Source organism: Drosophila simulans, chromosome 3L (genome assembly GCF_016746395.2).
Source record: "Drosophila simulans strain w501 chromosome 3L, Prin_Dsim_3.1, whole genome shotgun sequence".
In the NCBI taxonomy this organism is placed as follows: Eukaryota; Metazoa; Arthropoda; class Insecta; order Diptera; family Drosophilidae; genus Drosophila; species Drosophila simulans.
In genome coordinates this window covers 9611253-9635613 of record NC_052522.2, presented here as the reverse complement: position 1 = coordinate 9635613, position 24361 = coordinate 9611253, and the positions used below count along the sequence as shown (strand labels likewise).

Below are 24361 nucleotides of genomic sequence, written 5' to 3'. Positions count from 1 at the left end.
AATAGTTCTTCTCGTCGCGAGTAATCAAAACTTGCCGTTTATTTAGTTTCTCATTTCATATTAGTTATACATCGTAGTGTAGTTGCGTATAGACATGGCTGGTCATAGTAATTGGTAAAGTCTGAGAGTTGTTGGCCCGTCCTCGACCTCGCCCCGGCCTCATCCCCGCTCCACACGCCAAGATCCGGGCCCTGAGTCCGCGGCTGCTCGTCCAGCAGGCAAAGGCATCCTCATATTATTGCCTGGGGTCAGCGGGCGGACTAAAGGGCCGACCTCGGGCGTCTGGAAGAGGGACTGGTGGGGCCTTATAGGGGTGGCATGATCCGAACGAGCGCGTTGCATTTCATATCCTTGAATGACATTTTCCGAACTCACAGATTTGTTTCGGCGCGGTCGCCTGGTCTCTTGTATAACTTACTTATAGCGGGATATTTGACGGTTTTTTATAATTTGCAGTTTAACAATTTCAAGGTAAATATATATATATATGTGCATATAGTATAGATATAAGCAAAAAGCATGCAAACTCAAACAATAAACATTGAGAAACCCGTGCGAGCGGCTCCAAAGGGTGTGCCACGATATCGGGGAACTCATGGTTCGCCCAGTGGATTCCTTGAGCTCATCGCTGCACGGGATCTGCGTTAAATAGAATATGCTCACAATAAATAGTTTAGTAGTGCTCTTACATCTAAGACAAGGTTCAATCTCATTATCATTTTTCCGTCTTGGGTCGCATCGTTTCCATTTTTTCATTTGCTAGTTAATAGTTTAACAATCATCTTAGAATCTAGCACTATATAGCATTTAGCTTATAGTTCTGGTCTCCAATCTAAGCCATACTATATGCACATGCTCCAAATATGTGTATATAGTATGGGTGCATGGAGAGTTTCGTTATCCATCGCCCCGTTTGGGCAGCTTGGATCAGGATTCCAAGCCCACGAATCATCATTAGTATTATCTCGAGTGGATGCAATCTGATCGTGGGATTAGCGAGCATCTATTTATACGGATAATATTGAAGATGATTCACGGGTTGGTGTCACACCTGCTGTAGTATTGCATTCACCTATCATGGGTTCGTTTCGTAATATATGTATAGTATATATGGCGTCGTTAGTGGTCATTTAAGATTAGTATAACAATTGTATATATCCTATAGATAGATTGGTTCGTTAGTGTTTCGTTTTAGTAACATATACATTGATCGTTTTCAGTATTATTATGAAGTGGGTTCCATTGAATTTTATGCTGTTGTTGTTCTTGGCATCTGAATGAGTCTTTCCCAAACTTAGCCGAAAATGTGCTGGGTGCCCGGAGGCACCTTGTAGCTGGGATAGCCATTGTTCAACTGGTGCTTGGCAAAGAAGGGTGTGTAGTCCTGCTATTACACATATGCATTAATATCGGATTGATGTGGATCTTAATCGGCTATATCCTACCCGGTTGACTCTCCTGGGACGGCAGACGGGGCCCAACGCCAACTGGCGTCGTTCCTCGTTCTCGCGAGCCGCGGCCTCCTTGTACTCCGGTGGTGGCCACTTCAAATCTCCGCGCAATTTGCTGCCTCCTGGAATAATAGAATCCATGTCAACTATAAGTTAACTAATTTAAGGAGATCCAAGTTACCCTGATAACTGACGGCGGCTGGCTGCGAAGTGTAGACTGGCGCAGGCTTCTGGCTGACTGGAGCCTCCTTGCGCAGGGTGATGATGCCGGGACTGGCGCCCCGGTAGCTATCCTGGCCAGCGTAGGCTCCCGGATACTGCTGCTGCTGCTGCTGCTGTTGTTGCTGCTGCTGCAGATCAGTCTGATCCTGCGAGTAGGGCAACTGGGGCTGCGAATAAGAATTGTATGGGGGTTGAGCATAGGTCGAGCCACCATTTTGCTGTGGGTAATAGGATGGCTGTTGCTGCTGCTGTTGCTGTTGGTACGGTGAAGCCTGGTACGATGGCTGCTGCTGCTGCTGCGGCTGGTTCCACTGTGGTGGCTGATAGGGCGCCTGAGCCTGCGATTGAGGCTGATACTGCTGCTGCTGCTGCTGTTGCCACTGTGCTGCAGGCTGCTGCTGCTGGCCATCGTAAGACGGAGCACCGTACTGCTGCTGCTGCTGCTGAGATTCAACCGGTGGTGCAGTGGTGCATTGGTGCATTGGTGCATTGGTGCAGTGGTGTTTGGTGGTGCCAACATGCATGTTCGACATGGGTTTCGATCACAGGTTATGATTTAAATTCGTAGATGGGTGGTGTTTGTTGGTTGGGAGGTGCATACGACACATTCACATTGGATGTAGATAGAATAGATAGAATATGTTGGAGATAGAGATAGACAGAAGACCATAGTTAGAGGATGGGAGGTTGAGTTTCGAGTTAAGTATTGGATAAGTTTAGGCGCAGTTTACAGCTGAAAGTCGCAGAGAAAGAAGCAAATGCCATTAAAGCCATAGGTTAAGTGAGTATTTGCCTACGAACAGGAGTTAGTTCAGATTTCGCCATGCAAAAGTTACTAACAAATTTTGGATTTTTAAGACGAAATTACATTTAATATTCTTTAAATATGCATCTTTTATTATTAAGCATTTCTAGATAGTTTTGTCAATAATAAGATTGATTTTAAAGGGTAATGTTAAGTTTAGTAGAGAATGCTAGTTTAGGAAGTGTATAAAATGGAAAGTATGGTTATCCTAAGGTTCAGCCTTGAGTACAAACAAATAGTTATTAGTCTAATAAGAGATAGTAATGCTTAGTAAGTGTTTCAGAAGGGAGTTTAGTAAGTGTTCTAGATAGAAGGAGATCAACGTTGGCAGGAGACATAGACGATCGCAGCCGCAGTGCAATATGTAGCATCACTTCGCTTAGCCAAAAGTCGGTATCCAATCCGACCAAGACGGTACCTGCGGCTGCTGCTGCTGCTGGTAGGATCCCTGGAACGGGGGATAGGCTCCATTGCCGGCGGTGAATTCACTGCGTGACTTGGGCTGCGGAGCACCAATGTGTTTCCAGCCACCACCCACATTGTTCACTGCCTGCACCGGCTCCTGCGGATAGTTGGACTGATAGTTAGTCTGGTACGGATAACCGCTGGGATCGGTTGCGGGAGCTGGAGATGGAGCTGGAACCTGGACGGGTTCCCTCGAGCGCTGCCGACCGAACTGCGCCTGTGTGTACTGCACAGGCTGTTGCTGCTGCTGCTCCTGATGCGGATAACTATCTGGGTACTGGTTGGTGGGGTAGGCGGTGCTGGTGGTTTGTGGGTAGGCGTTTTGTGGTGGTTGGGTGGTGCGTGGCTGGACGTTGTTATAAATGGGACCCTGCAAGTTGTCAGTGTGGTTAGGCTGGGAAATGGGAGTGCGGAGTCGGGTCTCCAAATGCTATGTACATGGCGTTTAATGCCCCACCGGGATGAGATACAAATTGTGTCAGTGGCGGATACAATTATATTTACACTCGACGCACACGAAACTTGACTATATGTATATACAATTCATTGGTTTCAATTGAGCACTTGGGCTGGCAATTTACCTGAGGTGGAGCGGCAGCTGCTGCTGTGGGGGCGTGGGCCTGCGGATAGTAGCCTCCGGCACCGGGAGCCGGGCTCTGCGTCTGCGGCTGGGGGGTGAACTCCCGGATGATCCGCTCCTCGGAGGCCGGTGGCCAGGCCACACGCTTGTAGCCTGAATCAAAGAGAGCAAAAATAAAAAAAAATAGTTAACGATAAATACTCGGAATTCTTTCGATGATGATGCAGCTGCTCGGCGCAGCTGCCGTGCAATAACATTCAACAAAATGCGGCCAAAACGTGGGCGTCACTATAACCTTGGATGCCGCACTGCGTCCCAGTGCTAGCGAAACAATTTGAAAATGATTTAAGCCAATTAAAATTATAGCCAATGTGGAATAGCAATGTGCGAACACAAAGGAGGCGGAAAGGGGGCGGGGCCGATTGGTGGGAATGGTGGGGATGGCGGTGCCGATTCTGCAAATCATACACGGCTGTCATTGCATCTAAATTTAGACGATGAGAACGAGCCGAAAGCTAAGAATTTGACATTACTCATGGGGTGACGAGGATGTCGTCGCTGTACTTGCAACATGTTGCTGCTGCATTGGCAACATTTGTTTGCTCGAAATCGTTTCGGGGGGATCGGGGCGATATATTGCTATATACATGCACATATGGGGGTGGTGTGAAAATGATGTGTGTGTGTTTACCCTCCAGATTTTTGTAGTTCTCGTTGATGATTTTCCACTGAGCGACCATGGTGATATGTATATTGCTCTCTACTCGCGTATCTCTATCTATTTGGCTATCTATCTATATGGCCGATCGGGCCTTTGCGTAAGAATAAAAATATTCTCGTATAGATATCAAAAATAACAAATACACTTATATGCCAAGATGTATATGTTTGTTTTTTTGCGGCTATTTTTTGACTTGTCCGCTCGCCGAAAGTCGAGAAGAGCGTTATATAATCCCGAGGTGCAATCAATTGAATTCGATATTTGGAGAGTCTGTTAATCAGGAACACCACGACTTCGACTTGGATTTTATCTGATTTATGGCTCTGATTTTTTTAGGCTCTTTTTTGCAGATCGTAGCGCGTTTCGTTTATCCTTCGGATCGATATCGTTGAAAAATTCGAAATAAAATAATGATTCGGCAAAACACGGCGATTGAATTTGTTTTTGGTTTCTTTTTATTCAATTTCGATTTGATTCGGTTCGATTCGCGTGCGTTTGCCCAATTTAATTTCTATTTTCTATTATAGCTATTGGCTATTTCTATTTGCTAATTCGTTGATCGTTCGCGCTGCGATATGTTTGCCTTCGATGTATGCTACTAAGTGAGGAGCCAGAGAAATGCAGAGGAAATTATTGTTAGCCAGCGCCAAGATGTAGAAACATTGGCACTCGTGTGGGTTCCAACCCACACATTCGGCACACACTCGACTTTCGTATCTGTATCTTTCAGCTGTAGCTGAATCTGAATCTGAATCCGCGAGATACGCGAAAGTAAAGACTTCTCCGAGAGCGGTAGCAACTCAGAGATATCATCTAGAGGCACAGCCATGCAGATGGGTATGTTCCGCGAGGATCTGCTAAGTATGCTGATCTTGATCGGGTTGGATCCCTTACCATACCCACCTCCCCGTATCAAGCTGATCACATTGTTTACACACCTTCGATTTTTGTGTGATTTGTGGGCCCCACCTTGAAATACTTATCATAGTGCCCACTCCCTCACTCGCGGCAGAATATCTCAAGGTGTTTGCCGCAGCTATCTATATCTTTAATTCTATATATATATATGGTGGGGGATATATGCGCATACTTGCGGCTCTTTGCCCAGTTCTATATAGGATGCCCAAGTAGGTTGGATGACTGTTTATTGTTATGGCGATTTGTTATGCCTGGGCGGCAAATCAAGTGGGCGCACCACACGTCCATCCATCTTGCGGATATAGCCTGATCCCGGCCAACTAACTATCTATCATCTATCTTGTGGCCAAAGCAGATATAAGTAGTTTTGTGACTCAAAAGCCAGCGAGTCGTTGGCTAAATTTAAACGGCTGTCATTTTGGGCGAACTAAAACAAATCTGTTTTTAAACGTATTCACACAGGTGTACACGGCAAAAGTTGGCTCATTAAAATTATTAGCAAGCTTGTAACTCATATGTGTGTCTGCCATATCAGCCATCGAAATAATCCCTACACTCGCAATTATTTGATATAATAGGAATGGTTTGCTCGTTAGCCACGCAACAAATTCGTTTTGACCGTCAAACGTCACAGATAAATACGAAAAATTTTACGTTCACAATATCTAGTTGCCACACAAAGAGTCATTTAATTTGTGCATGCATGACAATTAGTTTTGGCTACAAACGAGCCTGTTGTTTACATATAAACCATACATACTCAACATACATTTGAAATATGTTTATGCGCACAAAGGTATAAATTACTTAAAGGGACTACGAATTCTAATTTCGAATTATTGACTATTTCAACTGAGCAGAAAAGTTCTGGCAAAATACCTAGTTAATTAAAACATTCATTGGTCTCGAATATATATATCTGTGATATATGTCTGCTCATAAAGTCAGCAATATAATTCGAAAATAGACGCATGTGATCTGTCTGCAAAGCATATATAAGCTGAAGAAAAATTAAATTTTTAAGAAAAATATCAATAGCGAGGAAATTTGAAATTCGCATAATCCCTAAATGCCCAAGGTCTCTAAGTCTACTGAGTCACTGAAAAGATCTCTGAATCATGTGGAAGAATCCCTTGGATCACACATAATGGGATACACAAATCGGTGGGGATGTCACGCACCTTCAATACCCAGATATGGACGTGGTGATACATTATCGAACGATCGGTTAACGCCGAAATCTCGCTGCACCTCGTCGAAGGAGGCCAGGGATTTGAACTTGTGCTGCTCCTCCGCCGGCTCGAGACTTGGGAATTCGAAGGGCGAGGGCTGTGCCGCAGAACGGGGCGTGGACGGGGGCGTGGCAGCCAGCATTGACGAGGATGCCGACATGCTTTGCTGCAATGGCTCCGTGGCCGTTTTCACCAAGAGTCCAATATTGTGACCTTCGAGCTGCGGCACATGCGTGAATTTCGCCGGCAGATTAACGGGCGATGGCGGAGCTTTCGTCTGGACGGGATTGAGGCCATAGGGAGAGCTGGAGCGCTGTGGAGCTTCTATGAGTGGAGCGGGATACTTGCGAGATGGCAACGGACTGGGCGAACGACTACGCTCCCATGTTACTTCCGTTTCCGGTTTCTGAAGGACCAACTGCCTGGGTGGAGGAGGTGGCGGCGGCGGCGACGATGGAGGCGGAGATTCTGTCGCTGGTGTGGTCACAATCTCCACAAAACTCCGCTGACGTTGCAGTTTCTCCGGTGGCACATTCTCCTTGGCCGACTGCATATCCTCCCAGGAGATCTGCCGCGAGATGTACGGACTCCGTATCTCATAGGTGGCTTTGTAGTTCTTCAAGGGTTCGTTGTGCAGATTGGCAATCCGCCACTGATCGGCTTTGTTAAGTTTGCCCCAGGTGTTTGGTGAGCAGCGCATTTCATCACAAACTGGGCAGTAGACTGAGGAGTCTCCATGGCCGCAGGATCTGTCCCTTTCCTCCACTGCCGCATCTGCTGTGGCTTCACTAGCACCCAAATCTTTTTTACTATCTTTTTGGATAGCTGGTTTGTCTTCCAGCAACTCATCTTTGGAAGGTGATACCGCCTTTGCATCCTTTTTTATATCCTTTTGAACATCCAGATTGGTAAGGACTTTTTCCTCCCCTTCAAGTACCTTTTTACCTCCCCTTAATCCTTTTTTGGCCAGCTGCTCCTCTATTGCTTTTCTCAACTCTGTTTTGGGCAGCACCTCCTCGCTATTTACCACCTGCTCCTCCTTGCACTCCTCGAACTCCTTTTTGGCCAACTGCTCATAGTTGGCAATTACATCCGATACGTGTCTGTACTCCATGTCCGCGTCCTGTTCCTCGTCCTTGATGATTACGTGCTCCGCTTCAGTGACAGCTGGCGTTGTCCGGAGTTCTACGTGCATGAGTTTCGCGGGCTCCGGTTTTTGCTCCAGTGCCACCGCAATCTTGTGCAGATCCTCCAGAGCCCGCTCCACAATGGGCACGTTTTCGGTAAGAGATTGCTCCTCCGCCTCGGCATCGGCATCCTCCTTAATCTCTTCGGAAAGCCTTTTGGGTAATCCAGCTGCCCGAGTGTAAATCTGGCGGAGTATCGCCTGCAATGGGCTTTCCACTGCCAAAATGGGTGACTGGCGATGGGCGAAGATGTCCCAGGCTTCGTTGGACGCCGAACTGAGGGGTCTGGCGGGTAGTGCTGGTGGTGGTGGCGGAGGAGGTGGCGGTGGAGTTGCTGTTGCTGTTGGTGGCATTGGTGCCGGAGTTGATACTGGTGTGGTCCGAGCGCTCCTTTGCAGCGCCTGTTTGGCATTCTCCATATAGGCATCGATTTGGAGCAGGTGCTCCGCTATGGATTGCTGGATGTGGGCATACTTAGCCTCCAGCTGGGCAATTTCAACATGTGCCTCATGCTGCTTCTCCGTTGTGGTCTCCACGCTGTAGATGCGTCCTTGTCTTTTCGTCTGATTTTCCTTAGTTTGCGAATCCTGGCCAGACTTGGATCGCATTATCGGCGAAGGCAAGGGCGGTGGAACTGGAGTGGTTGGCGTACTGCTCGATTGCCGTTGGAGCAACTTAATCCCACCGGTGGCACTCACATAGGTGGGACTCTCGGTTCGGGGCTGGATATCCTCCATCTCCTGGTGATCCTGCAGATACGAACAGGCGTCGTCGTAGATCTGCTGGGCACTCAGCTTGAGCTGATCCGCCGATGCCTCCACGCGAATGGGCACAATGCGAGTGTTGGCCAACGGACTTGGATTCGGATTCACCGGACTGATGTTCCCATTTGTGGCCAAAGCCAAAGCCATCTGCTGCTGCTGCTTAACTGCCACGTTGTCAATTACCATTCGCCCTGCTGTCTTCGCTTGATTGAGATTCGCGGCAGCTGGCGACACCGGTGTCGGTGGCAGCGGCAAGGTCTCCAAATCCACATCTTGACCAGAATTGGGCTCATCCTCGCTGTCGCCGTCGTGGCCATATGAGATCTTCACCTCAGTGGCCAGTTTTATGCACCGCCGTTGGACTTTTGGCTTTGAGGTTCTCGGCTTAGGTGGCGGCAATTCCGGAGCACCCACTGTCCGTTTCCGGGAGCGGCTACGATCCAGGGAATGAGCCTGCCTCTTGTATCTCGGCCTATATGGAGTGATTTGAGTGGGCAGAGTTGGTGTGGTGGACCTTTTGTGGGCCAATTGCTCGTAGTACTCACATCGCGGAGCCACCAAACCCAAATCCACATCGGCTGCCTTGGTCTCTGGAGCGGAGAAGCCTTTCGATACGGGAGTTTGATGGAAAACCTCCGCCAGATCGCGTTCTTCGGTGACCTTTTGGGGCGTTTTCGATCTCTCTTTGGAGCCACCATCGCGTCGTCGCTGCTCTCTCACTTGTTTGGCGGTGGGTTCGATAACCAGGGTGGGACTCTGGAACTTCTCCCTCAGAACCTCAATACTGTGCGAGGGACTGCAGGAGATCTGATGGCTCTGTTCGGGATTGATGGATGGTTGATCCTGCTCAGCCGGAGGCCAGCTGTGATCCCGTTTGAGCAGATGCCTCTTGGTGGCCAGACGGTTGATTTTCAACACCGTGTCTCGATCGATAGTGATGTCCTGCTGGTGACTGAGATAGTCTGTTTTGATCTGATTGAGCAGCTGCTGGTGCAGCGTGTGATGCAGTGCATCCACATCGCCTCGCTGACGCGGGCGACTCTGCCTTTCAGTGGGGTAGAAATCTTTGTGGGGGAAGTCCCCTTAATTTATTTAAATTTATCTGTAAAAAACACTAATATTGGACGAGCACTGGGACTGGAGTTGGCTGTTTTGTTGAATGTTTCTACACTGTTTCTTTTTGTCTCGGCAACATAAAATAAACGCGCACAGACAAAAATCCAAAAAATAGCTATAACTTACCACATTTGGCTTGTTGTTCTTCCTCTTCGACGGCGCGCAGAACGGCCGAGTTGGCCAAGTTCAGGGGCTTCGTTATTTGGTCGTCGACTTCAATCCTAAAAAAAAAAAACGTATACAAACAATGCAATTAGTAAAATCAGTGCACATCGTTTAATGTATTAGGTAACATTTCAAATTTCGCGGCAAGTACTGCTTGTGTGCTACACTGCTTCGCCTGCTTGCAAGCAGTTGGCGCCAAATTTAAATTTATTTTTAAACATGCTCGCAGGCATGTGTTCGATTGTTATGCGTTCTTTTGGCCATAGTTTTAGTTTTATACATATGAAAAGGCTAAAATATAATATACGACTTCACTTTCTTATATATATTTTTTTCATATTTCACTTTTGATTACAAATCACGTTTAATTAGTAAAATGGTATAAACAAACTAATGATCGTATGAACTTTTTGCACGATAGGCCAATTAAACTTATTGAAAATGAAAGCCCTTCTAACTAAAGCGTTATACATTTTGGCTTCTGTTATTATATATAGATTCCGCCACCCCCTGGTGCATTCGATTAAGCGAAAGTTACGCTAATCCATGGGCATAAATTAATGATAGCACCCTGCGATGTCCTGACATTGAAAATTAGCAAGCACGCTCCGGCCCACGCTGACCCCAAAAGACTAATCCAATCTGACAGGTGAAAGTGCGCCGGCGGATATAAAAATGGCTGACAGCGGCGGAAACTGCACCACATCCTATCCAGCAGCAGATCCAGCAAGGCAATGATGTTCCGCTCCGTGATCCCAGTGCTCCTGCTCCTGATCCCGCTCCTGCTATCCGCCCAGGCCGCAAACTCGCTGCGGGCTTGTGGCCCAGCATTAATGGACATGCTGAGGGTGGCCTGTCCCAACGGATTCAATTCGATGTTCGCCAAACGAGGCTCCTGTGAGTATCGGCTGCATTTTGGGGTTTGGGGTTTCCCAACGGCACGAACTCACTTATTTTACTTGCAGTGGGCCTATTCGATTATGAGGACCACTTGGCGGATCTGGATAGCTCCGAATCTCACCACATGAACTCACTGTCGAGCATTCGTCGCGATTTTCGCGGCGTTGTCGACTCCTGTTGCCGCAAATCGTGTTCCTTGTCCACGTTGAGGGCATACTGCGACTCCTAAAAATGCTGCGATACCTTGGCCATCAGTTTACATACATAATTATATGCGACATGTTACATAAAAGTATTAAGTATAAACTATATGCACGGCTTTGAAACATGAAAGTAAAATAAACAAGCGCAATTCGAAATATCGATTTTTTAATTGCTTCAAACAGTGGAGAAGCGGAGTAATATTAAAATATTATTTATATTTTGATAATATTTTTGTTTTTATAAATTATTTTTAGCCTTTAAAAGTTTTACAAACAGATACATTAAATGTTTGGCAAACGAACAATATGAACAATTTTAAACACACTTTGATATATCCAAATTCTATTATAACAATGTTTCTTTTTTCCATACGAAAATATGCTCCTTTGAGCGGAAGGAAAAGCGAATTTTGATTTAAATCGCAGCAAGTTGGGTGGAAATTTTGCACACAAACAAAACTATGCCTTTCGCTTGCCTGGCGATTTTCTTTAAGCTGGCGAAAAGAGTTTTCAACTTTAATTATAATTTGCTTGAAATGTTTTGCCTTCAACGCATCATCTTAATCTGGCCGAAATGTTTTGCCTCTACAAAACGAGATAACAAACAGAAATATTTAAGCTAAGAAAATGTGCCTGCTGAGATAAGACCTTAAAGAATTTATGGACGACAAAGTCCGGAGATAATCGCCAAGCTTTAAGCTTTTCCGGCAATTTAAGACGAACGTCAGCTATTCCTCATTAGATCCGACATTGACCTTTTAGCTGGGAACATTCGAAAAGAAATCACTCACATCTGTCGGCCTCAACTTTAATTAGTTGATTAATTTGAAGGAATTGTAAACATTGTGACAACCTCATTCGCCGCAGGCCCATGTTCGCTCAAATATAAAGATGGATAGATAGATAGACATTCAATTCATTGAATTTTGATAGAGATTTTGCTCAAATATTTGCCCAAATATCCACTTAGTGGCGTGCGCTTAATTAACAGCACAGCTTTTAATCATTTTCTGTTCGAAATTTGATTGGTTAATTTTCCGATTTCCCTGTGATTCACCGATGGGCAGAAAGTCAAGAGATGCCTCACTACTTTTTTGGCTAGACGCCTGCCGCTTGTTTGTTGACATTGTTTTAGTTGTTCTTTTTTTTCGACTCGATTCTGTTGCATTAAATCGGTGCACTAATGCTAAACTGGGTGACTCATCGACTGGCTGACGTCTTGAATTATTTTTAATCACTTTACACGCGCAGAAATTAATTGGTATTTTCGGATAGCTTAATATATGGAAGATCATGATCAACTTATATATAGAACTTCATTTCTAAAGGTAACAATAATGTTAATAGCATATCAAGTAAACTATCTTGTGGATCTTATCAACGGATTTAATTTAATCTTATAACTGTCCGATTATTTCAAACAATATTTGATTTGCATATTCTGTAAACAATGCTGCGCTGTTTAATATTATCACAATATATTCAATATTTCCAATATTAATATCAATATTATCCCTAAAAGGTTTATCCATATATGAGATCTGACTAATATTCGAAAATATTAGTTGTGTATTTAAGTCAGCTGGAAACATTCTAAGATCAAGCTCTGGCATCCCAACTGCTCCTTTTTGCTTGTTCACACTTGACTGGCGTTATATAAAATGTATCTTTTGGGTTGCTCCCGCTAGACGTACATTTTATTTTCGAAGTTTCAACTTGGTCGAAGCCTTGGCTCAGCTGTTTTTGGGAAAAGTTGCTCCCTAATTCGGGAAAACACGTTACGCACACTCACGCTCGCGAATATGCGATTGAAAGTTTTGAGTTTTAAGTTTTCAGTTGTCAGCTTATAGTTTTCAGTTTTTGGGCTCTGGTAATTAAATTTCAAAGACTCCGTTGCAGTTGAACACGTTTTGTCGCACGCATAGTCACCGAATAACTGAAAGCCACTTAAAGTTTTTTGCTCACCAAAGCAGATCACCACTATATCTATCTGGCGGATCGTATCTGATCGTTTTGTCGACTAGAGGTGAGGTGAGGTGCGACTGAGGCCGGTTTATTCAAACAACAATGCCAGCGATATATGTACGTATGTGTACGTATGTGGAGGCACCACGACGAGATGGTGTTATTGTTGTGGCGACAACAGCATCAGCTACAAATGAATCTCGAGTCGGAAAAGCATCGCTGAGATACGCGTCGCCGTGTGTTGCCTGTAAAGCTTTTTGGTAATTACAATTAAACGTCAAAGCATTTAATTGTAGGCGCTGTTCATGTTGTTTTTGCCGCCATCGTGTTTTTGAGTATCTGTGTGCCACAGCAACAAATTGGCAGCAGTTGCAGTTGCAGTCGCTGCCTCAGTCGATGCTGCAGTCGCGCTGCGATGCACAAAGTGAGGGGCACACCCCCCCCTCTAAATCCCCTCCCCTGTTTGCCCACTAATTAATGTGTTTTGTGCACCTGTTTTGTGGCAGCGGATTTTGTATCTGTCAAAATAGAACAGCCAGCAAAGGAGGCTTTCAGTGGAGCTTGTGTTACCAACGCATTTCCAGGGCTATGTCGAATAAGAAAAAGGTCATTAGAGTTCCTTTCAATTATCATGTATCTTTGAACTAAAATGGGACTCTTATTGAAAAAATATATTTTATTTAAAACTTAACTATTTTAATTAAACTTTTCTAGATAAAATATCGTTTTAAGAAACTGGAGTCTTAAGTAAAATAAAATCTTATAAATATTATCTATTGGAATTGGTTTAAGATTAGATTTAAACACTGACTTAAAGATATATAGTAGATGCTAATAAGCGCTTGCAACGGCTGGTTTTAAAGCCCTCGATGACCCTAAAAAGTGAATAGAAATTCCGCTCGGGAATATGTATCCCGGCTAAGAGAAAAGCAAACGCACCTACCCCATCGACCATTTTGCGAGCATTTTCCCCCAGCTGGCTGCTTTCATCTATTTTATGAAATTATGCATTTAAATGTATGATAATCATTTCGCTTGGGCAAACAAGCTCTATTTTCTTTTTCTTATTTTTAATCATTTCCCCCCTCCAACCCGCACCAGCCCGTTACTTACCCCTCGCCGCCGAAGGCTTTCAGCTCGCGGTTCAAGGTGGCCTTCACGTTCTCCTGGGAATAGAGGCCCATGGGCGAGTTGAACTGCTTGTGCACCAGCTTCCGTTGTAGGGCGGCCATTTTGTATGTATGTCTTTGGTTGTTTCCTTTCTGAACTGCTTCTTCCTGCGGAGTTGCGAGTTGCTTCTTTGGGAAGTGTTTAACTTCGGTTGCTTGTTGGCTGGCCTTTGTTTGCCTCGAAGCTTCTCTGTCGTCGGCTACTGCTTCGAATGTCTTTGGGTCTTTGGAAGTTTTTCAAAAATATTGTTGATAAAAAATATTTTTTAAAATCTTCCACGCGACTTAGTTCCGCTTATCGGGTTTCTTTTGTTGTTCTTCTTTGCTGGCGGTTCGGAAAAAAGGAATCCTAAGCACTTTCCCCTACTTCAGTTGGTCTTAATGTTAATCGTTAAATGTCGGTCGTTGTTCGTTCTGTAATTGAAATGCAAAATAACACTGAATGAGATAATGAGGTAAGTGAAAACTTAATTCGAAAAGTAGTTGGCAATAATGTGATTAAGTTTCAATGGCAGCGTTTAATTAATTCTTAAACAAGCTGGTCATAAAAGCTAATTGGCTGAGTAGTAATTGAGTTCCTTATACTGACATACTAAGTGTTATATTTTTATTAAACTATGAAATTAAAAATCATTTATTCAATCATGTAATTTGCCAGGCAAAATATGTTCAACAAATTGGCTGTCTATAATGCAAGCACATTTACTTTGCTTAACATAATTAATTAAAGTGTTAACACTTAATTAAAAACCTGCAAATGTAATGTACAAATGGCAAACAAAACAATTCGTCTGTATTATTTAATAACGATCGAGGCACGTTTATTTGCCATTTCTGTTAACCTTGTATAACTTATCACTAAATTCTCCTATAAATATATGTGAACGTCTAATTATAAACACAAAACAAAAACGGGGAGACTCAAACAAGTATTTGAAACAAGAGCAAAATAATTTTAGAAATATTTCCAGCAGCACCAGCACTTCAATGTCAACGGTCTATATATAACACTTTATTGCCATCAAAAACTGTAGATATACATATAAAGATTTTATAGTTAAAAGTCGTTCAATTGCAAACTTGAATCAATTGCCATTGGCTAAAACTGAATTCATTTTGATTTTACAGCTGTTGCTAACAAATTACAATTGTGAAATTTCGTACGAACTATCGAAAATATGCAAAACGGCACGTATAGTATTTATTTTTCCAATTTCCTGAGACACTCACTCACTACTGTCACATTTAGAAATGTATCTTAAACTAATTTGAGCACCGCCTGGCTGGGCAAAACAAAAAGTATTTTATATTTTCCCGTGTGTGTGTGTTCATCAGACGATTTTGTTTGTCTTGCTATTTTGTGCGTTGGCCTAAAAATAGAGCCAAAAATATTGAAATGTGCTCATTTTTTTTTTTTTTGCCACACTCATATTTTCCACACACACTCGAATATCGGCGCCTTCTCTCTCGAAGTCTCTATTTTGAAATTGAAATTCCCGCCTTGTGTGTCACCTCAAATAAAATTAGCAACTGGGAGGAAGAGATACCATTATTTAGATTTGCGTCATTTCGAGGAAAGCGTATGAAAATCATAGGGGATGTACCCATTGCTATATGGAAAATGCAATAAAAGATACTTGAAATTATCGTAATGAAGTATTTTTGTGTTTGCAGGCATTTTATGCCGTTTAATTGCTTCTGGTTGCTGCTTTGCTGTTGCATGTTGCTGCTGTTGCTGCTGTTTGTGTTGCAGCTGCCACAGCTGCTGCCCCCGTAAGCACGCAATATTCATTCTGGCTGGGCCAACGGAAGCGGACCAAGAATCGCACAAATTAATCAACATTTAATAAAATATTATGCAAATTACACACAAAAGGCAGGAAGGCAGCGCAATACGGCGTGAGAGAAAAGAGCGCCAGCAGCAGCAACAAGAGCTTGCCACTTGATGTCCCAATTAAAGTTTAACGCAAAACTCATACAAACTCACACCCACAGCACACACACACACGGAGGCACACAAACAGGTGCGTGCTGCAACTCTGTACTTAGCACACGAATTGTAATGGAATTTGCATAAAAAATTCCTGCAAAAAAAAATGTTTCAAAAAATGAACAAAATGAGCAGGAGCATATAGTATAACCCTGTGCCATATGCCAGCCCACACAATTTGGAGCAACGCTTTCAATACCCTTTCCTTAGCACAAAAAATTAACAGCCGCAGGACATGTGTACATTTAAATTAAAACAGAGTTGCCGAGTTGCAGCGTTGCAGTGCCGAGAGTTTTTCACATCATTTGTTTGACGTTATGAAATTGTTGTGGCCTCTTGAACGCCAGCGATGGAAAGTCAATGTGGAAAATTGAATGTTTCGCTTTAAAAATAATGTTGCCCCAGCAACAGAACAGTCAATCAGCCAATATGTCACATGGCACTGCCTTGAGCCAAATTTTTAAATAATATTTGTCTGCAATTACTCAATATTTTAGAGGTAGATGAAACGTATATATTTCAACGTGCGATTTGCTTTTGAAAATTTATGCAACTAAGCCTAAGGGATTTGGTATTTGAATTTTAAACAAAAGAGATAAGTAATAAACGCCATAAAAACATATAATAATAATACAAATTATTTAGTTTTTGGACCAAATTCATAAACTAATCATACTTTTTATGCAAAATTTATTTTTATCTATTATATGGTTTTAGCTATGTACTAAATATATAAGTAATAGAATGGTTGATATTTTCAGGCATATTTTTAATCAGCAAGTAACACTTGTATGTGAGGCTGTAAATTTTCTTTCCTTTAAAAAATTATTGATTAAATTGCTAGAGAAATCCCTGGCAAATTTTAGTGTCTCCTTCTTTTCAATCAATTAATTACTAAAATTAAAGTGGCATTCTTCAGGTGAGAGTATAGCATCTTCCCCACAACCCAATTAACATCTACGAGTATCCCCTGTTCATTTTTCAGTGTCTTTATTTTGGCATCGACATCATTATCATCGCTGGCATAGCCATCGGTTCGACTCCATGGCATTTGTGTGTGTGTGCCTGTCAAATTTGAGAGTGCTATATAAACTATAATCGTGGCTAAATGTGTGCGTGTGTGCACACATACGTGTGCATTGGAATCAGGTGCAAATATTGTTAGATTTTCGTCGAGGCGAGGCGAGGCATCTCGCAAATCTGGTTGTCGACGCATATGTATGTCCATATGTGTGTGGATCTCGAGGATTTCACATTCACATCCTCGTCTGTATCCACATCCCAAATCCCGAAACTGGATGAAAGCTGTTGATTTAGCCAGCCATGTTTTTGCTGATTTCATTATTAAAATACAGCAGCATTGTGCTGCGACGACTGCTCTCGATTTTGTTGAATTGTTTGCATATTTTATGCGGCCGCCACACAAACACAGAAATATTTAAACAAACGGCTGCAATTTGATCATTCAATATTGAACACCTGAAGAATTTTCGCACTTGTAATTGAGTGACAAAAACAAATTTCAATCTAAATATTTGAGGCTGCAAGATTGAAGTGATTTATTAGCCTAGTTAAATTATTTGGCTTTTATAAGCAAAACTAGAAATTGTTAATTATATTTTTAAAGCAGGCGGTTATTAGGTTAATTATTCTAAGATTTCAAATTGAAATTCTAAATAAAAAAGTATCCATAAATAATATCTATAAATATATTTTTATAAAGAATGAACCATCTCATATTGTAAGAAAAATTCCATGGATATTATTTATGATTTCTGGAGCATATCTTTTAACAAATAATAAATCCGAATTAATTTTCATTTTCGTTTCGTAAATAGCTGAAATATTTCTGCATAACTGGCTTAAAAACTCGAGCAATTTTCAGCTAATTTGTTTTCGGTGCAAGCCACTTGTTTTTAGTTTAGAAGTAGGTGGTTGGGCTTTGCACTTAAGCACACTAATGTTCACCAAATAAACACACACACACGCACACTAGTCTGGCTTAAGTGTAAGCACACATATACACACACACACTGGGGGAAAATTCGTATTTATTTGGTTTAATGTGGGTGCTTACCGTTTGTAACAATTTGGCGCTGCTTAATCCAAAAATAACGCCATCCAATTGCTAGAGTTGGCTTCAGAGTGCTGCCCGGAATTTCGGGCACTTTCCCGCCCCCGCCCCCTCCCCGCTGCACTTTCTTATTGCACTTTCACCTTGCCCAACCCACCCCCTGTCATTATGAGTGCGTGTGGGTGAGTATCTGTGTGCAGGGTTTTTGGATTATTGAGGAGCGCGAAAGCGAAGGCGAACGCGTCCGCCGAAAACCGGCGTTTTGTAAGCGCACCATCGGCCAACTGAAACTGAAACTGAAAATGAAACAGCAACAGAAGCGAAGCAGCGGCCGAAACGCTCAACTTTACGCAATGATCATCGGCGGCGGCGCCTTTCCTTTCCTTTGGCTTTTCATTTTCATTTTTATTCGTATTTTCATTTCGCTTTTGTTGTATTCCGTTTCATCAGTCTACATTTTCACATCTTTGGCAGCGACGCAGAAGAGGAAGCAGCAGCTGCTGCGGATCGCCGGAATGTATCTGTATCCACGGGCGAGCGAATGCGTGGACGCAGATACAATCTGGCACACTGGCTGCCAAAATATGGTGCATTGTTGTGAGATATATACGTAAAAAACTGTTCTTAAATTATATTTTTGTATTAAATGCTCCTTTTGAAAAGAAATGTTCAAGGCGAAATACTAAGTCATTAAAAGCAATATAAAAGGTTAATAGTTCCAAGAAATTTAGCAATTTTAATGCGGTTCTAAATTAAAAAAATAATAATTCACAGACGGTTTACTAATTGTAATACTGTAGAATCACTGCACACCTATATTTATTATAATTTAAGAAACGAAACAGAAGTATAAAGAAATTTGATTAGCACTTTAAATGTTGTCAAATTTATATTAAAATAGCATTTCAAAGGCATTTATTTATCTGCATTTATTTTAATATATCAAATAAATAATGTTAAAGAGTTGTAGTCAAAAATTGCAAGAATGTTCATCGGCTAAACATATTGATATATTTGCAGCCACAGAACGAGAGTTCAATTAATTAAAATGATTTATTTTTCAAAAGCCGAACCGCTTACGCATTTGCACATATGGATGAGTGACTTTTATTACCTAATTAACAATAATGATGGCATTAAATTAAAATACATTGAAGCGCATTTGGCAGATATTCAAAACATCGACATCAGAATTACCACCGTGAGTTCTTAAATTGAAGACAAAGCGGATTACAGTGCAGGAAAGCTCAAAAGCTAGGCAATGGGTATGAAAATGTGTCCAAAACACCCAAAAATTTTCGATGCTGATTCATTGCAGGAACACCTTCTTTTTCCAACCGCCACTGTAAGTTGGCCACATATTTAGACCGCTTTTTGCCCACCCGCCAGCAAGAACAACAAATAAACCGAATAGTTTCAAAAAAAAAAAATTAAGAAAAAAATAAGAGAGCGGCAGAAAAAATGAATTATATATGTATAAAAAATATTCGGTCGCCGTCGATGAGCGACAAGATGGAGACAGCGGCAGCGAAAGATGGATAGATACATTTGTATCTGTAGCTATAGATTGTATATGCAGGCTATATGGCTCGACTATTACAGCATTTTTACTGCCGCACCCCTCATTTCCCCCCTCCCCCCGCAACATAACACGGCACGTCTCTAATATTCTATTTTTGAGCGTAGTTCTTGGTTGTTCTTTAATTTTATTTATTTGATTTTCGTTCTGGCTTTCCACGTCCTCGCCAGCGATGTCAACATTTTTACCCTCCGGACTTTTATATTTCTTTTCTTTTTTTTTGTATTTTTGGTAAGCGATTTTCCCCCCGTACCATGAAAATAGCACAAAGAAAGAGTCCATATAGAAATCGAGGGGAAATGGGGAAGAAATGCGCTTAAAATGCCATTTAATTGTTTCACTTGCAGCAAAATGGTTTTTCAGTATTTTTGTGTTTCAGTTTTCAGTTTTTGGTTTTGTGCTTTCTGGCTTTTTGGTTTTTCTCGCGGTTGAAGTTGATTTTATTTTGCCAGCCTTTACGGCTCCACTTTTTAATTGTGCTTTAAATGCTAATTAGCTTTTGTGCGTGTGTGTGTGCTGGATGCAAATGCAATGGACAGTTATATATATACATATATATATAAAATATATATCGCTTTGGTTTTCCTTTAATGCATTTTATTTAATTAATTTTTGATGGCTCTTTCGCGGCGGGGAGTATTTCATATTTTTTGCATTGTTCGCCACTATTTGCAGGTGACACATTTTCTGGCATTTATTTTTGGGTTCTCTGGTGCAGCACGCACACACACACACTTGCACCCACACACACACACACAAATTACACTCTGTCTGCCCACACACAAAGAGGTGCACCTGTCGCCGATGCACTGGCGTTGCACTGACGTACCGTACCGGACTCGAAATTCGGACTCGGGATTGTCGGCACACTCGGAACTAGGAGCTGGCTGATGTGGTGACCACGTTCGCGACCACGGTGCGAATTATTATTGTTACTCGCCGCTCAACGAAAGTCGCTGCTAGCGCTGCTGCTGTCGACGGAAAAGTTCGCGAAAGCAGCAAAAGTTGCTCTTGCTCTAGTTGCCTTTTAATAATATATTTTCATATTCATGGAAAATCGCTGATGATGACACCCCATCGGGGTGTATCTTTGTGTGTGCGGCACCCAGCCCAATCCTCCCGCTTGGCCAAAAAGCATAGTACGCCCACTCACACCCGATTATAAATTAGCCACGGACATTGGGCTAATCACATATGCCCCCTATTCCACCCGCCGAAGCCAACAGGAAAATAAGGAAAAGAGCACTTCAAGCCAAGAAGCGCTAGTGGAAAAGCGATAAATATTCAGCACCAACACACACACACATACAAACATACAGTGGCATGTGTGCTAAACCAGCTAATTAACAAGAAAACAACGATTCCGATATATGTAGTACATTTCTTACCCACCTATTCACACGCACACGATTTCAATTTTATATGCATGTTCCTCTAAATATTGAACGTTTATTTTTGGATTTTTGGAAAGCCATTGAAAACGTTTTCAATGCCCTGCAAACACACCGGGTTATATCGACTAGATGCATGGTTTAGTTTATTTAAGTTTCATATTTTTTCATTGCATACTTTTGGCAGCGCCGGCAAGCTGGGCTTAAATTGGATTTCTATTTGCAGTTGATTGAAGTGAAACCGCACACAATTGAAATTGCTGCACAGAGGCGAAAATCTTGCTCATATATTTGTTTTGCAAATATCGTAAGGTAGTGTTCATTTACTTAATACGATTTAACTAGGAAAATAAACAATAAACTATGTGCATATTACACTAAGATAGATTCTCAATCTGCTAGTTTTTTATAAAAATAGCTTAGCTTTATGTTTAAATACTTTACTTTTTTAATAAGACTAAATATGCAATAAAAAGTATTGTTTATAGATGGAGTGAAAAACTAATGTAAATAATGTTCTACTTATGCTTTTAAGAAAGCTTTTCTGATGATAATTAAGTTAAGATTGAAATGTATCCTAATTGTTTAATAAATTGTAAGTAGCATGGTCTTTTCTTAAATATTTATTTAAGTAATATCTTATCACGCATTTTTTCCAGTGTGATATTCGAGCACGGCATTAGACAGGCGTCTGTTAACACACGTTTCGATATTTGTTCGTTATCCCGCTCATTGTTTGTGCGTTGAGTATTTATACCCGTGTCTCGTTGAGTAGAAGGGTATACTATATTCATTAAAAAGTATGTAACAGGTAGAAGGACTCTGGCGGGATCTCTGGCAGGATTCTAGCGGAAACCCGGAGGAAATCTCGATCTGGCCTCGATCTCAGGAGCTATAAAAGCTAGAGAGATTGAGTTTATTTCCATATTTTGCCAAGCTCACAAATCGCCCAATACTCTTAAGAAAAATGTTATAATATTTTATCATTTTTTTAAATGTCTTCTAAAAGTCTCCTTCGCACTTTCACTATCAGAGTAACGATGAGTATCTGATAGTCGGGCAACTCAACTATGACATTCTCTCTTGTTTTAGTTTTCATCTGCTTATATTTTTGGAAATTTTGTTTTGCCATCAAGAGCAGCAGCGGCAGCAGGATCGTCAGAATCAGCAACTTAGCGCTGTTATATTGTTGTGCCCAGCTATTTCACAAGTTCATGTGCTTTCGGTGCGCTCAAGCACAACAATTAGTGCATTCAGTGTGTTCTCGCCATTGCTCACCTGTGCACCGCCCACCTGTACCGCCCACTTAGCAACCCCCTCTGCGTCCCCTCGCTCCTGCGCCTGTCAGCGAAATTTAACCCATGCACAAAAAGCTCCGCTGCAGAGCACCTGACAGGCAACTAAGCTGCCTGTATTTCACGCTAGAAAGCCAGCAAAAAATAATATGTTTAATGTTTGTGAATGATTAATGGCACATTAGAATTGAAATTGTTTTTGGCTACGGCAGCAGCAGCGGCAGCAGAGGCAAGAGCAGCAGCAGCAAAAGAATCTGAATCTGAATCCAAACCCGAATCCGTATCCGTATCCGAATCCAAAGCGCAGCGAAGCAGTGTATATGTATATTGCTATAATGTGCAAATATTTATAATCCCCAGACCCCGCCCCCGCCCCCAAACTGTATGGTATGTGCTCTTGGCTGCTGCTACTACTCGTACTACCTGAGTGGAACAGGTGAGTGTTTATAATGTATCGCATATGCATGGCCAAGTGCGGAAAAGAGGCAAAAACCAGGCAGAAGATACACAGAAATCGAGTGAGTATGTGCCCATATAATGTAGTGCCCCGTACACCAAACGAAAATATATTCACAAATATTTTAAATTTACTATGAGGGTATCATTATATATTTCTATCATTAAGTTGTATTTGTTGGTTTTACTCTTTGATGTACATAGAATTTGATAATGAACAATATTATAATCACAGCCATCTTTAAACTTGTATATAATGTATTACGCATACTTTAATAATGAATAAAGGCCATAGTAGCCATAATTTCATGGAATACCATTTAGCTGGAATTTTGCTGAGTATTGTAATTTATTCAAAATCCTTTTCGATACTCACAAGGTTTCCATTGTGAGTCATTAGGGAACCACATTTCGTTCCGTGTATTGTATATTCGCATTTTGCGATACCATCTCCCCGAGTATTTGCTTAGTCGTGTGTATTATTTCGGCTGCCAAGTTCCGTGCGGCTGTTCATGTCCTTGGGGTCCCCAATGCGTTATGATGGAACATGGAAGATGGAAGAGCGGCCCCCAGCCGATGCCGGCAAACCCCAATTCAAGTTAAAATCCAAACGAACTTTGCCAAATTGCAAAAGCCGCAAAACCAAAACATTTCGTCGCCTGCTGTTGAAGTTCCATCGAGTGGCCCCAAGGAGCGCTGATGGTGTGGGGGGTCCAGAGCAACACACCCCTCCCCTCCCCCCAAGAAAGATATAGAGTAGCTCCAACTCACCTCTCCCCTCAGACACCAACTGCTGCTCAAAGAGTTGGCAGAATTTCTTAATAAACTTTAATGACTGCGGGTGTTCCGGCATGTGTTTGTCACTTTGGCTCCGGGTGGGTGCAAGTGCAACTTTGATGGACTCGGGTTACCTGTGGACCAGCTCCGGGTCCTCCACTGCCACCTGCGCATTGTTGCCAACTCGGTGCTTTTCTAGCCACAACTGGTGGCTCCCGGCTCCACGGGGTCGAAACAACAAACTGTTTAATTTGGCAGTTGGCTGATGTGCGCTACTTGTTAACCAAAAGCGTTTGTCTTCGCTACACTTTCCGCAACATTTGAATATTAAATAAGTTGCCAGCAAATGGGATAAATAATAACTTTGTTGTAATTAAAAACATGTCCAACAAATTGTTGGGCAAAATTAATATGCTGCCAAAATACTTTGCTTTGCTATTCAATAAACAGCAATATGTATTAAAAAATATAAGCATAACTGTGCCAAACTAGTTATTGGCAAATATTTAATTTATCGCAAAATATTCACATCAAAATAAATAAGAAAAGATATTTGTGTATTTTTATTGGACCAACAATGAATTTGTTAATTGCATGCTTGTGTTATATGTATTACAAAATCTTTCCCTCATATTCGTTTAACTTGTTGCATCTATTATTCCATTTTTTATGCAAACAATTGCGCATTGTTTTCGTTTATTCAGACAAATTAAATGTACATAAATATAATTGAAACTTAAAAGCGGTTTTAAATTTAATATTTGATATTAAATTTGATAAATCTACTTGTTACATACTTACTAACGTATCTAGTATACCCTTTTACTCTACAAGTAACGGGTATAATTTAGGTAAAATCTATCACTCTTCAGGTGGCAATACTTTGGCTTTGGCCATCACCTGCTGCCTCAAATTAAGCAATGACTTATCGGCCGA

The 24361-nt window shown here is 42.0% G+C and overlaps 2 protein-coding genes across 25 annotated transcripts; one reads left to right on the top strand and one right to left on the bottom strand.

Moving 5' to 3' along the window:
• Positions 1–2: 2 nt before the first annotated feature.
• LOC6737495 (mediator of RNA polymerase II transcription subunit 15) lies at positions 3–20566 on the bottom strand. 24 transcript variants are annotated; one of them, XM_039293089.2, is made up of 9 exons: positions 20341–20566; positions 13808–14087; positions 9588–9682; positions 6344–9409; positions 3525–3676; positions 2897–3040; positions 1633–2116; positions 1446–1573; positions 3–1387 (listed from the first exon to the last, which is right to left on the bottom strand). In XM_039293089.2, exons 2-9 carry the CDS (start codon positions 13924–13926, stop codon positions 1295–1297), a joined length of 4281 nt encoding a protein of 1426 aa, XP_039149023.1. In that variant the 5' UTR covers positions 13927–14087; positions 20341–20566; the 3' UTR covers positions 3–1294. The 24 variants fall into 24 exon arrangements, with proteins under 24 accessions (XP_039149023.1, XP_044778758.1, XP_039149029.1 ...); XM_044922823.1 differs by having other exon boundaries at positions 20302–20447; XM_039293095.2 differs by having other exon boundaries at positions 20336–20425.
• On the top strand, positions 10324–10885 carry LOC6737496 (probable insulin-like peptide 5). Its single transcript, XM_002084296.4, has 2 exons — positions 10324–10523; positions 10592–10885. The coding sequence occupies exons 1-2, from the start codon at positions 10361–10363 to the stop codon at positions 10753–10755; spliced, it is 327 nt and encodes a 108-aa protein (XP_002084332.2). The 5' UTR covers positions 10324–10360; the 3' UTR covers positions 10756–10885.
• Positions 20567–24361: the final 3795 nt, after the last annotated feature.